The 12334-nt window shown below is 36.6% G+C and overlaps 1 protein-coding gene across 1 annotated transcript in view; it reads right to left on the reverse strand.

The window, feature by feature from the left end:
* CCDC141 (coiled-coil domain containing 141) overlaps window positions 1–12334 on the reverse strand; it is a 104306-nt gene that overhangs the window by 65606 nt on the left and 26366 nt on the right. Inside the window, exons 6-7 of the mRNA XM_026111216.2 lie at window positions 10127–10380; window positions 5300–5419 (exon numbers count right to left, since the gene is read on the reverse strand). Coding sequence (XP_025967001.2) covers window positions 5300–5419; window positions 10127–10380 — 374 coding nt within the window. The remainder of the gene's footprint in view (window positions 1–5299; window positions 5420–10126; window positions 10381–12334) is intronic.

The following is a 12334-nucleotide window of genomic DNA, read 5'->3' on the forward strand; positions in this document are numbered from 1 at the left end:
TGGTCTTTTTTGGCCTATGTCATGATCATTTCCTACTTGAAATTCTAACTTCGGACCTGAAACCTGAGGGTTTGTGTAAAAATTGTCCTCACTGGAATACTCTAGCATTAAGCTGAGTAAAAATTCCATTTAAACCATGAGCCAATTAAATACAAAAAAACATGTATTTTTCCAGAAAAGGCGATACATGAAACCCTTCTTCAGGATCCATACTGTAATTGTGGGAAAATGTTCACCTGCCTGAACTTCTTCCGAGCCCAACTTGTGCCTGTGAAGCGTGCATTTATAATTTAGCCCCTATGAATGTCTGACAGGCTTTTTATCTGCTATGGATTGCAGTAAAACTAAATACCAATATATTCATATCATTCCCTCAAATTAGGAATAATACAGTGTGGTCTAATACAAGTTGCAATGGATTTTGATGTGCTGTGACAATTACTGTATGATCTGTCTGCTGAGAAGTTTAGTGCCTGGCTACACCAGTGTACTTCAACCGTGAGCCATCAGAAACAACAACAGAGGGGAAAAGCATTCAAAATAAGTCACTTCTCAGCAAATCCTTGAGAGCTGTTAAAAGACAACACCAGGACAGAGGTGGACCTACAAAAACAGGACAATAACAGAACTATAGTGGATGGAAAAGGAACACTCTCACAAGGCAGTGAGATGGCACTACAGAAAAATCAGACAGTGAGAAGGACCTGTTTGGATTAACAGAGATTTGTGTAAGCCACACGAGAAAGCTGAGCGACCAGGTAAAATAAAGTTGCCTGTAGTCCTTTCTGGTGTTCAGAACAGTTCGTTCTAGCTATAAAAATACACAAGTGCTTTAAGACATCTGCTAGACCATGATATGCAATAATTGTCCGCCTCCTCAAGGGCATGCCAGTCCTGGGAAAACTGGTGAATTTGCATCCACACAGAGAACAATATAGGTGCATGGCCAGACAGAGAAGAGGGGCCCAAACAAACATTTAACTGTGACATACATGTGGTCATTAAGAAGCATCCTGAGACCACAGTAGAACAGACTGCATCTCTATAACGTTAGTATCTAGCATGGCTATTCCAGACTGAACAAGCATGCACATCTATAACCCAGGAAAGAAGTACTCTTCATCAGGTTACTAGTCCTTATTAAAAGCAGAACTGATCCCAGTACTGCTCAGTTCTGAGAAGTGGCAGAAACTATACAAAATGCAAACAATTTAGAATACTTTTCTTCATCTCTGCAGTTGTTTGGCCACAAAGTGGAGCTAGTAGTTCTTTTTTTTTTTATTGTGCCAAGCAGTGCAATACACACAGAAATGTGACAGAAAGCACTTCATCAGTGCTAGCAGATAGCTCCACTGAAACACTATTTCCTAAATGTGAGCTCAGAAAGCAACCAAATCACTCTCCTTTGAATCTCTCTCTCTTTATTCTTAAGTCTTACATGTGGGTGAACCTTTTTACCAATTTAAACTTGGATTTCTGTGTATGAATTGTTGGTTTTATCTTTGACCTTGATTCTCGTACAAAATAGTGTTAATGTTCTAAGTGGTTTCACCTCTGTCAAATCATTGCACATTCAAGCTCAGCAAGCTGAAGTTCAAGCCATCATATTGACTGCAGAATGTACTAAGCCATTCTTCTCTCTTTTGTCAGCCCAGGCACATAATAAGGGGCTAGCCCTGCAAATATGCATTAGGCTAGCCCGTGAGCAACTTAAGCAAATCATTTGTCATGTTGGTCTTAATGCAACAATACATGCAAGTAAATACGCGTACAGATACTTGAGCGAGACTGTTCAAAATACCAGAACTTTCCACTGTCTTCCTCACTATGAGAAGAGTTATGCTTGTTCGGCCTGTCTTAGTCCACAGTAACTTCTCACCATACCCTCAAAGCTACAGTATACGTGTGCAACGTTCCTTGAAAAGATGCATCTACACCATTGTAGGTCATAATGCAGAAATCTCAAAGTGGGATAAGATTTGTTTATGAATGCCCTCCTTACTTCTGATAGAATACCATTAGAAACTGTTCATGGCCATTCAGACACTATGGGAAAGATGCTAACAAAAATCTACTTTAATAATTCCAGCAAAGTAAATAAAATACTTTAAAACCACTAGTTGCTTTTAGGAGGCATGCACCGTTGTGGCAGCAGGGAACAAGATGTAAATGACAACAGACATGGGCTATGCTCTAAGCAATCACCGAGCTATAGAAAGCATATAATTATCCAAGTAGTGTGCAAGGTCCTCCTGAGGGTTATTCCTGAACATGAACTGAAATGTTCTTCTCAACTCTTCCCATATGGGAAGCACAGGAGCTGCTAAAACAGGTAGGTCATGCACCAAATTCCGAAGATTTCTGAAAACTAGATTTCTCTCCGAAATTAATGTAGAACATTCACTTTTTTTAATTAGAACGTAAGTTGGGACAGTAAAGGAGTTTCTGTGAGGGAGACAACTCCAACTGTAGCTTTAGTATCACCAGAAAAATATATTTTTCCTATTGCTAATGAGATTGCTTCCAATTTATATGCAGCAAAAATTACTGTCTGGTTTCATCTGGATAAAACATTAAAGACACATAAATATAATTTCTACTTTAAGACTTTCCAAACAATACATGCTGCTTAAAATTAGATGATGGAACAGTACCATAGCTGCATATAGCTTTCCAGGTACAGCTAGGCATCCCTCTAAACAATGTGAACCTTGCAATATTTTTTTTATGGGTGTTTTAAAATTTTGTCACATATTATGTTTTTTTTTGTCATGGTATATAATAACTCTTGAGTTCAGGGAGCAAGGTGGTCCTTACAGAAGGATCTCATACAACAAAAATTAAAAAAATAGAAAACAATGCTGAGTGCTACATAATAATTAGGAAAACTCAGTTACAGAGATTGAGTGTGAACTTTTCATTATATGGGCTCATGTGAATAAAACAGCCACCTATAATTTCAAACTTTTCAGGAATTCTGTGACATTACTAGGATGAACTACCTAGAAGGTAGTCACCCTGGGCAGTAAGCTGAAGTAAGTACTGTTATGGGCAAAGTGGCTTAAGGCAATTAAGGCAATTCCCATGTGTGGGAATAGAAAGGAAATAATATTTCTATTTCCAGGACTAGTGAAATTATTTTTGGAATATTTTATTTAGTTCTTCACTGGCCTTCACAGAACTTTTTTTTTTCTTTTTTGGAATGCGTCAACAGCTTCTCAAACCTAGAAAGAATACTTCAGACAGCAGTACAGAAGTTTAGAAATGTGTTATATGAGTCAAAACACTTCAGATCAGAGATCAGAGGCTAAAGGCGCATGACTCGTCAAAGGTTTAGGCAATTTCATGTTCAGATACAGTGTAAGTGTGGATTTGCTTAGTCTGTGAGCACAGATGCCAAGTTCATTTCTAGGCTGGTTTGAATTTCAGTGGATTCCAAACATACACGTAAAACACTGCTTTGTTTAGCGAGGATATCTAACAGTAATCTGCCATCTAACAAATATTTACTGGAATACATACTGGAATGGTATACTTTATTTGAACTTTAAAATGAAGATGCCAGACTCCTCCTTCCTCCTGGTCTTAACATCTGTGGGTCAGTGCTATGAAAACTAATGTACAAAGCCCTATAATTCAGCTTTCTGAAGTATATTTGCAGTACACAGTTCAATCTGGCCTCTGTTTTGCACATTTTAAGCATAACCAACACTTTCAGTAAGATCCACTTCATGAACTTCATCTCCCTCTGCTAGACAATGCTACTAATTAAAAAAAAAAAAAAAAAAAAAAAGGTGGCTAAAGGTAAGATGTTCTCTCATAGTTCACATGGATGTGTAAGAAAAATTTCTAACACTAAACACTTTAAAATGACCTTCAGAAAAAAAGCACAACTCAGTAAAATGATACAAAGAATCTATTACCAAATATATGGGGGAGGAGCTATTAGATAAAACTGTAATAATAAGAGTTATCATTGTGGGGTAGTTTCTGGAGGCCCAGCCATGAAAAGGATCGATTAATATACAAAATGAAAATAGATATTGTTCTCCTTAATACATGTAGAATATCATCTATAATTCAAACAGCACAAGAACAGCTTTGAACAAGGAACGTGGGGAGGATTAATGAACATTTGGATACTTCCGAGATTCTGCAATACTTTAGGACATCTCTAATCTCTTTGTGGGTCCCTATTCCTCTGGAAGTGCCCCACAGCCCATTCACTAACTGCTTAATTTCTGCTTTGCTTATGCCAAATGTCTGTGCAGCAGACTTGTGCTGTCTTTGCAGCAAAATTTGGCTGTTTAGACCCAATCCTTCCTTCACAAAGAAAATGCGTTTTCTGACATGCTGCCTGGAGAAGCATTAGAAAAGTTTTTTATTCTGTTTACATTACAATACTGAAGCAAATTACACAAACAGGCAGATAGATGGCGTGTAACTATAAAACTTATAAGGAAATATAACTGAAAAATCATAGAGCTGTTAGTTCCTATCAACACAGTAACCTTTAAAAAGGCATTTGTTTTTATAGAAATGTTTTTTGGATGAAAACAGGCCTACTTCATGACCCATATTATACAGATACAGTTGTTCAAAAATGACACTGTGAGGAACGATCCTCGCCTAGCAACAGTACTTACCTGATGATGGCGCAGCTGAGTACTGAAAGAAAAGGTCTACGATGTATGCATTTTATGTCATATAAATACTCTTTTTTGATATCCATATAATCTTTAATCCCACCTTGGTTTTTGGCATCACAGTTACAGATTTATTCTCTGACACGTTGAAATTCATGATGAAATTAAGATTTTCTATTGCTTTTATTCCCAAGAAATAGATAGACAAATATCAGTTCCAAGAACACACACATTTGAGGGATAAATTAGGTACTAGTGGTTGGCCACCTATTTTTCTCTTTATCAATATTAAATGGTCGAATTGCTTCTCTTTAGTGTTTACAACACCATTTTGTATCTAAATTTCCAGGCCAGAGAGCTGATCACTAAACTGAAAAAACTAAACAGCAGAAAAGATTACTCTTCTATTGCCTTATCAATAATTATAAAAGTTTTAAATGAGAAAAACATCACAAAATGTGCGTGTGTGTGCGTGCACATGTGTGTGCATGTGTGTAGGCAGGAACAATAAAAAAAACCCTCACTTAAACATATGCATATATATCATATGCATATATATCACATATCTACTCATATACATTATACGCATGGGTTTGTGTTTTGTTATTTGGTTTTACAGTTGCTTGCTTCACTGATCAGTTATCATATTTTACCTTCACTTTGACCTCCATTTCATTGTGCTCATGAATTAGCTCTTCATTTTCCAATAAAGACAATCCTAGGTTTTGTCTGTGAAAATAATCTCTGATGTTCTTCTTGTACCAAGATGTTACCTAGATAAAGAAAAATGAAATCTCAAATCATGAATGCAAAACTTCAGAAATGACTGTCCAGTCTCTAAAATATGTATAAAATAGTCTCCTCTACAAAGAAAGCCCTAGCTCCTTTCATTTTTCATTCCTTTATTCAAATGTTTCTGTTTGTATTATTTAAATATTAAGAAATGCAGAATGAAAGAATCATGGCCCAAATAAACATATATTGGAATATATGTAACACAAGAAGACAAAGGTATTCATAAAGTGTGATCATATTCTAAATACATACAGTTGTTTTGATTACAGTAAAAGAAAAATCAAGTTAGAACTTGACAAACAGAAGAAATGCATGTTTTCTAATATGATAACGATATTGCACATTTTCTCTAGATTCACATCAATTTAAAAATATGCCTGTGTGTACAGTAGAAGACTATAAATATGAGCATTTTACAAGGATACAGAAACAAAGACTAAATAGGACCTCTCCCTCTCTGGCCTGAATAACTCAATGAAGTTACTGAGATACTATTATGTGGAATAATCTTTGGTAGCTTAAAAAAAGAGTTACGTCTTAGTAGATTTACTTCAGCGAGTATATGCAGCAAACATATGCAGTAGTTAATATATCTTGTGAATTGCACAGAATGACTTGCATTTATTTCCACTTGATTCACAGTAGATAACCCACACTTTCTTTGTAAACAACACATGGCAAAAATACCTGAGTGAAGCTTTGCATTTTAAAACAGTACTCAGAATGAGTTAATAGTATCAAAGACACTTTCTCAAATCTTTTCAAGTCTTGAAAATCACTGCCATATTTTAATCAAGTACAGCATATTGAGAATTACTCTGTACCACAGGTACTACAGATTTGAAAAGCACACTCTGGATTTTATTAGATCTGCTAATGCAGCAGCTATTTCTACTATATTTAAATGATTACAAAAATGAAAGAACCCTTGTAACTGAAAATGTTTCCACTATGTCCAAACTAAAAATTTGGGCAAATTAGCTAAAAACTTCAACAGAGCTAGGAATGTAAAGAGATTAAGTAGTTAATTAAATTTTAATTTTATGTCAAAGTCTCAAAACTGCTTTGTAAATATCTCCAGTTTATTCTTTCTGTTTTTATTCACACACACAGGAACTAATTTTTCCAAATATCATACATTTACTGAAGAAACAAGCACACAAATACAAAAGGAGTTTAGCATGTCCTTCACATTAAAAAAAAAAAAAATAATAATCAATCAAACTACTGAACTCAAGGCAGCTTGAAATACAGTCTATTGTTATGCGGTCCATTCTAGGCTGGGAAAGTAGATGATATTTCTACCGTGTAGGTTTCTCCAGCAACATGTGATTTTCCCTAACCAACAATCTATTTTTTCATATTGCTTCTATCACCACTGTATTTGAGTGGCTGATGCTCTAGTTCCTACCTTAAGTCACAAACAATATTTTTATCATCAGTATGTGCACAAACTGTCATAATAATACAGATCTATCTTTGTTCTTTTGGGGGAGATTTTTAAGTCCCTCTTTTCATAACCACACTACCTAAACACTTCCCTAATCCTCAATGTATTTATCTTCACAATATTGCTAATGAAGCATCCTAATTTCATAAATAACTAGTCAGAGCAGAATGAGGCCAAACACGTTTTTAAAGAAAAATACAGCACTTCATTTTAAAATCTAGGCTTTAGTGAATTTTCTATGATCAAGCACAACCTTATATAGAAAAGCAATAATAAAGTATTTTTTATGGAAAGGACATTTGAGCATGAATACTTCAAATTTAATTATCTGTTTGTCTCATATTTCAATTGGATCAAGAAAAATTCATAAATCTTCTTCCAAAGATAATTAATTATGCACAAAATAGCCCAATCTGCCTCTATTTCCATTAATGAAAGAGATTATCAGAAAATAAGATGTTGACACTTCCAAAAAGGAAGGTTAGCTGCCCTTCTTTAAATGTAAAATAAGTACACTTTCACATTTTGAAAATACTGATAAAGCAAATCATGCTTATCAGACCATCACTTTCCAATTAAAGGTCAAAGGCTGGTGCTGCATTTTTAGTTCTTCAGAACCAGGACATATATTGTGATCTTTATAGCTGCTTGACTTCTCTTTTAAAAAACAGATTATACAGACTTCTGTGCTTCATATTTAAACCTAGAAAAACAGAAGCAGTATAAAGACCAAAATCTACTCGCAGATCTGAATAGCACAGCTCATCTCCAGTATTCTGCTTTATCTGTATCCCCTGAAGTTCCATTAATGTCAATGGGAGTTCAATGTGCTGCTCTCTGTATATGGGTAGCACTCCGTTTGACATTAATGGGGGTTCAGTGCACATACGGAGACTGGATCTGCTGAGAAGCTTTGCAAATAGAATTTCTGTCATTACTTAAAAGTATCTTAAGGGCTAGAGAGACATTTTATATAAAGTTAATTTTCCATGTATGTATTTACATGTGAATATATTATTTGCATGTGATGTACAGAAATGTAATAACCATACACGACACCAGATTTGGTTCTTATACAGATGCAAGACAGTCTATTCTGCTAAGCATGATGAGCTGTTTAAATCATCCCTCATGGTGTTCACCAGCCTCAAACTACAGGCAGGTATGGTCTAACCTTAAGTTAAATACTGGCCCCTCTCCCCAGATTATCAGGAAAGCTGTCAGTAGATACGAGTTTCTATGCCGACACGTTGTGATGTGAACATCTCCCTGAGATGGAAGCATACGTACATAAAACTCACTACACAGTGAGTGTTTTCCACTGTGCCTAAATTAGGATGATTTCCATCTGGTTACTCCCAAAATATTTGTCTCTTACATGATGAGGCCAAGCAGACATCTTTGGTAAAATTTACCAAATCCTGTAGTATTTAGTACCTCAGGCATTGTGGCATTTTCAAAAAAAAAAAGAGTGGCTCCAAAAAAATCATAGTTATCTCTTATTTACTCTTAAGCAGCAAGCTATTTCAGGAATGTTTCTGTTTTGAATGCTTTTCCCTTTTTGTATACTACTGGCTAACATTGGGATGATCAGGTAATTACAGTAATATCTAATGCTTTTTAACTTAAGAGAAAGGATATGGAAAAATGATCTTTTTTAGGTGTAATAGAATTTATTTCCAATTTACTGAGTTAGCCTGACATTGAAACTGGAGCTGCAGCTGTTGTAAGGTTATTGCAGCACCCAGTGAATTAAAACAAAATTTCCTTTTGACGGTCTGTCTTCTTTGGGATAGTTATAGGGTGATAATGAAAAAAAACACCAAAAACAATAACAACAGCAGAAACATGTCTCTCCAAGCAAGCACTAGATGGTATTTAATGATTTGCATGGAAATGGCTAAAGCCTCTTGTCTTACAGTTCTTGTTTTCATTATTTTCATTTAAGATGTAGAGTTCTTGTCAGCTATTATTCTATAACTAGATGCTGAGATTAGGACGCTTGCGTAAGACCATACTACTTTTATCTGTTCTGTCTAATCATTAAATAAGCAATCCTTGCCCCGATTCTGGCAATTACTCATGCTGAGTGCTCCAGAATAAGGCTGTCAGCTTGCTGGCGTACCTCACCAATTATATTGCTTCTATCCAAAACTACAAACAGTCATTCTTGCTGAATAAGGTGCTTCACAGTTTAACTAACCTCACAGGCAAAGCCAGTGCCTACAGAATAGGCTAGAGCTAAGGGTCTTTAACGTTTTCCTCTGACACAACAGGAAGCTTCGTTTTGGAGGCGAGGAATGAGAGTTACAGGGATGTCACAATTGGGAACGCACTGCTGTGGTCTGTACAAGCAGTTAAATTTGCACAGGTTCCTCCTTCTCTGAGCATACTTAATATCCAGCAACTCAGAGGCTGAGCAAGACTCTCTGTATTTGCACTGACAAGTCGGTGAAGCTTTTGCGGTGCCTCTCATGGAAAATAAGAGGAGAGAGTCTGATGTTGCAGAAATTCCTCTGATAACATGGAGGACAAAGAGAAAAGCTATCTGATTTGAATGCTGGGAGATGGGTGCAAAGGAAAAGGTGCAGTAGGGCCAGGAAGAGGAAGAGAAAAATAAGTGAGGCTAGAATATACCTAGGCTCTGAAGGGAAGACAAAAAAACAGGATATATTTGGGCAATTCAGTAAGAGAGAGGAGCTAAGCCGGGAGAAAAAAGAAGGAAGAGAAACAGGTCATGGGTGTGGAAAACCGGCAATCGCCACAGTACCCTAAAGAATTTTGATTTGACTCCAAGAACACAGTACTCCTCTGCTCTCAGTCACACCAGCCAGCTCACTATGCTATATCTTCTCTTCAGCTGACTACTCCAGGAACAGCCTGCTGCAAATATACCCGCTATTATCAGTTACTGTGTTAACTCATGTAGCCAGAGGTTTGTGCTGGGAATCTGATTTGAAGGGAATCAAATTTTGTTTGAAGTACCAAACTTAATAACTTAAAGGAGGGATCCCACGTGATAGAAATAGTGCTTTTGAAAACATTAAAATTATATTAAAATAAATTATAAGGATGTTACAGTTACAAAGTCAAATACTCAGAATTAGGAATGCAAGATGCTCAAGGAGATTGACCTAATAAATATATTTCAGCCCCTTTTCTTGTAACCATCTCTACTGTGGAACAGTTTCTTGGTTTTTTTTACTGTGGCTTGCCTAAATGCCATGTGTCTTACCTGCTTCTCTTGTTGGTGCCACAAACAAATGTGCAGAACTTGCTCCAGTCCTTGGCGCTGATGTTTAAGAAATCTGTCCAGTTGCCGTCTCCTGTCTTGCAATACTTCAAGGAGATTGTCAATTTTCAAGCAGCTGCTGTGGGCTCCCTGAATCAGTTCAGGATTTGCATTTGGCCCCTCAGATTTGAACCCTTCTATGAATTCTGTTAGCTCTTGACTTTTGTTTAAGAGGGCCAGTGACTTTTCCAAGAGCTCTGTAAGAATAGAATTTCATAGAAAAAAAAATGTGATTTTAAATGTCGTGGCATATTTTAAATATTGCTCAAGTATGTTTAAAACTATATACCTATTAACATACACAAGGGTAGTATATGTTCATGCATTGCCTCAATACATTATAAATACTGACTTCTGGAAAGTTTATATCCTAAGACATTTCAGTGTGGACAGCTGTTGTATAAACATATGAAAGTATAAAGGGGTACATATGTATGTGTGGGTGTGTACACTTTTTATATATATATATATACACACACATGTGTATATAAAATATAAATAATAGTATGTAAAATATATATATAAAATAGTATATAAAAATAACATATATATAAATATAAAATAGTATAACAGTGTACAGACAACCATGCAGTGGTTGAGACAAAACCCAGAAATGATATTGTTTTCTCCAAGCCAAATTCCTTTTTTCTGGTTTCAGCAAAGCTGAAGTGGAATTTTCCGCCCTGCTTTCTGTGTGCGTCAGTAGCCTCTGTATTTTTTCCTTTGTACAAGTCAAATTCAGGGGAGTTTATTAGGATTTAGGGTTTTTTAGCATTTTTACACCTAGTGCAAAATCTGTTTAGCAGACAAAGACTAATATCAGCATTCATACATCTTTGAAATAAAAGTGTTCTAGGGAAGGACTCAGGAAGAAAGAGAATCCTCAAAGCCAGAATAAGAAGCAGGAAAATCATGGAGAAAAATGTAAGAAAGGAATGTTTGGGAAGAGCTACTAGTGAAGCAGCCATATGACAGGTAGCAAACAGCTGGAACATTCACCTTCCCAGCTAAGCACACGTGCTGATGGCTCGGGGCAAAGCACCCTAGCTCTCCCCCTTTCACGTGGAGTGGTTAGGGCAAATGCACAGGTGGGATGCCCCCATCTCTCCAGCAGCCAAGTGCTAACGAGAGCATTCAGCATCTGGGAGCTCACTGTGATGGCCTGACAATTTTACCTCTTGCCTTCCAGGAGGGTAACAGATAATCTGAAATATTCAATTTCAGTCCATCCAAAACAGTATGCTTCTAAAAATGTATAAATATGTGACATTTACATATCTGGACCTTTTTATTCTCATTTGAAATGTAGTTGTTTCAAAACCTGATTTTTGTGTGTGTGTGTGTGTGAAAAATACTTGTGATAAACTATTCATCTACATACTGGTAGAGCTAATGTTTTGTAAAGGTCATATTTTCAGCAACCTTACTTCAGAGAGCAACTGTACTCTGAAGTAATCAGATTATGTCTTTCTCACAGAAAACAAATACTATTCTTATCAAATAGTTCATTACCAGTTTTCCAGATCTGATGTGGTTAAGAAAGATGAAGAAGAGAAATCAATTACAACCATGTCCCTCTATCTGAGGAAAGGTGTATCCCTCTCAAAGCCATTTTTCCTCTGGCAAACCACTTCATCTGTTTCTTACAGTTACAGACCCCTTTTCAGCAGTCACAATAAACCATTGCCAGATATTATAAGTTAAAATTGCTACATGATGAGTGCTTTTCCCCCATGAAGACTGAACTGGAACTTCCAAAACCCATATTACAGTTATCTGTATTCAATTCTTTATGCAGCCTCTTCGGAGGAATACCTGGCATTCAAGGTAGCTATGTTTTAATACAATAAAACATGGTAGAAGATGCTTCTCATGAATGAGCAAAGGGAAGTAACAGGGAAGAATTTGTCTAGGTAAACACATATGCAGGAAACTTGTGGTGGAAGGGGAGAGGGCACCTTGTTACCAGAGTGGTAGGGTTGTGGCTGCAGAACCTCTTAGAACAGACATGACAACTTGACAAGGAAGCAAAACACAGCCCAACTCCTCAAAGTCAGAGGCAGAATGCAGGGAACTAGATTCCAAAGCTGTCCAGCTGCCAGCTATAGCTCATGGCCTCCATCACCATCATCCCCTTCACCACTTTTGCCT

Source organism: Dromaius novaehollandiae, chromosome 7 (genome assembly GCF_036370855.1).
Source record: "Dromaius novaehollandiae isolate bDroNov1 chromosome 7, bDroNov1.hap1, whole genome shotgun sequence".
Classification (NCBI taxonomy): domain Eukaryota; kingdom Metazoa; phylum Chordata; class Aves; order Casuariiformes; family Dromaiidae; genus Dromaius; species Dromaius novaehollandiae.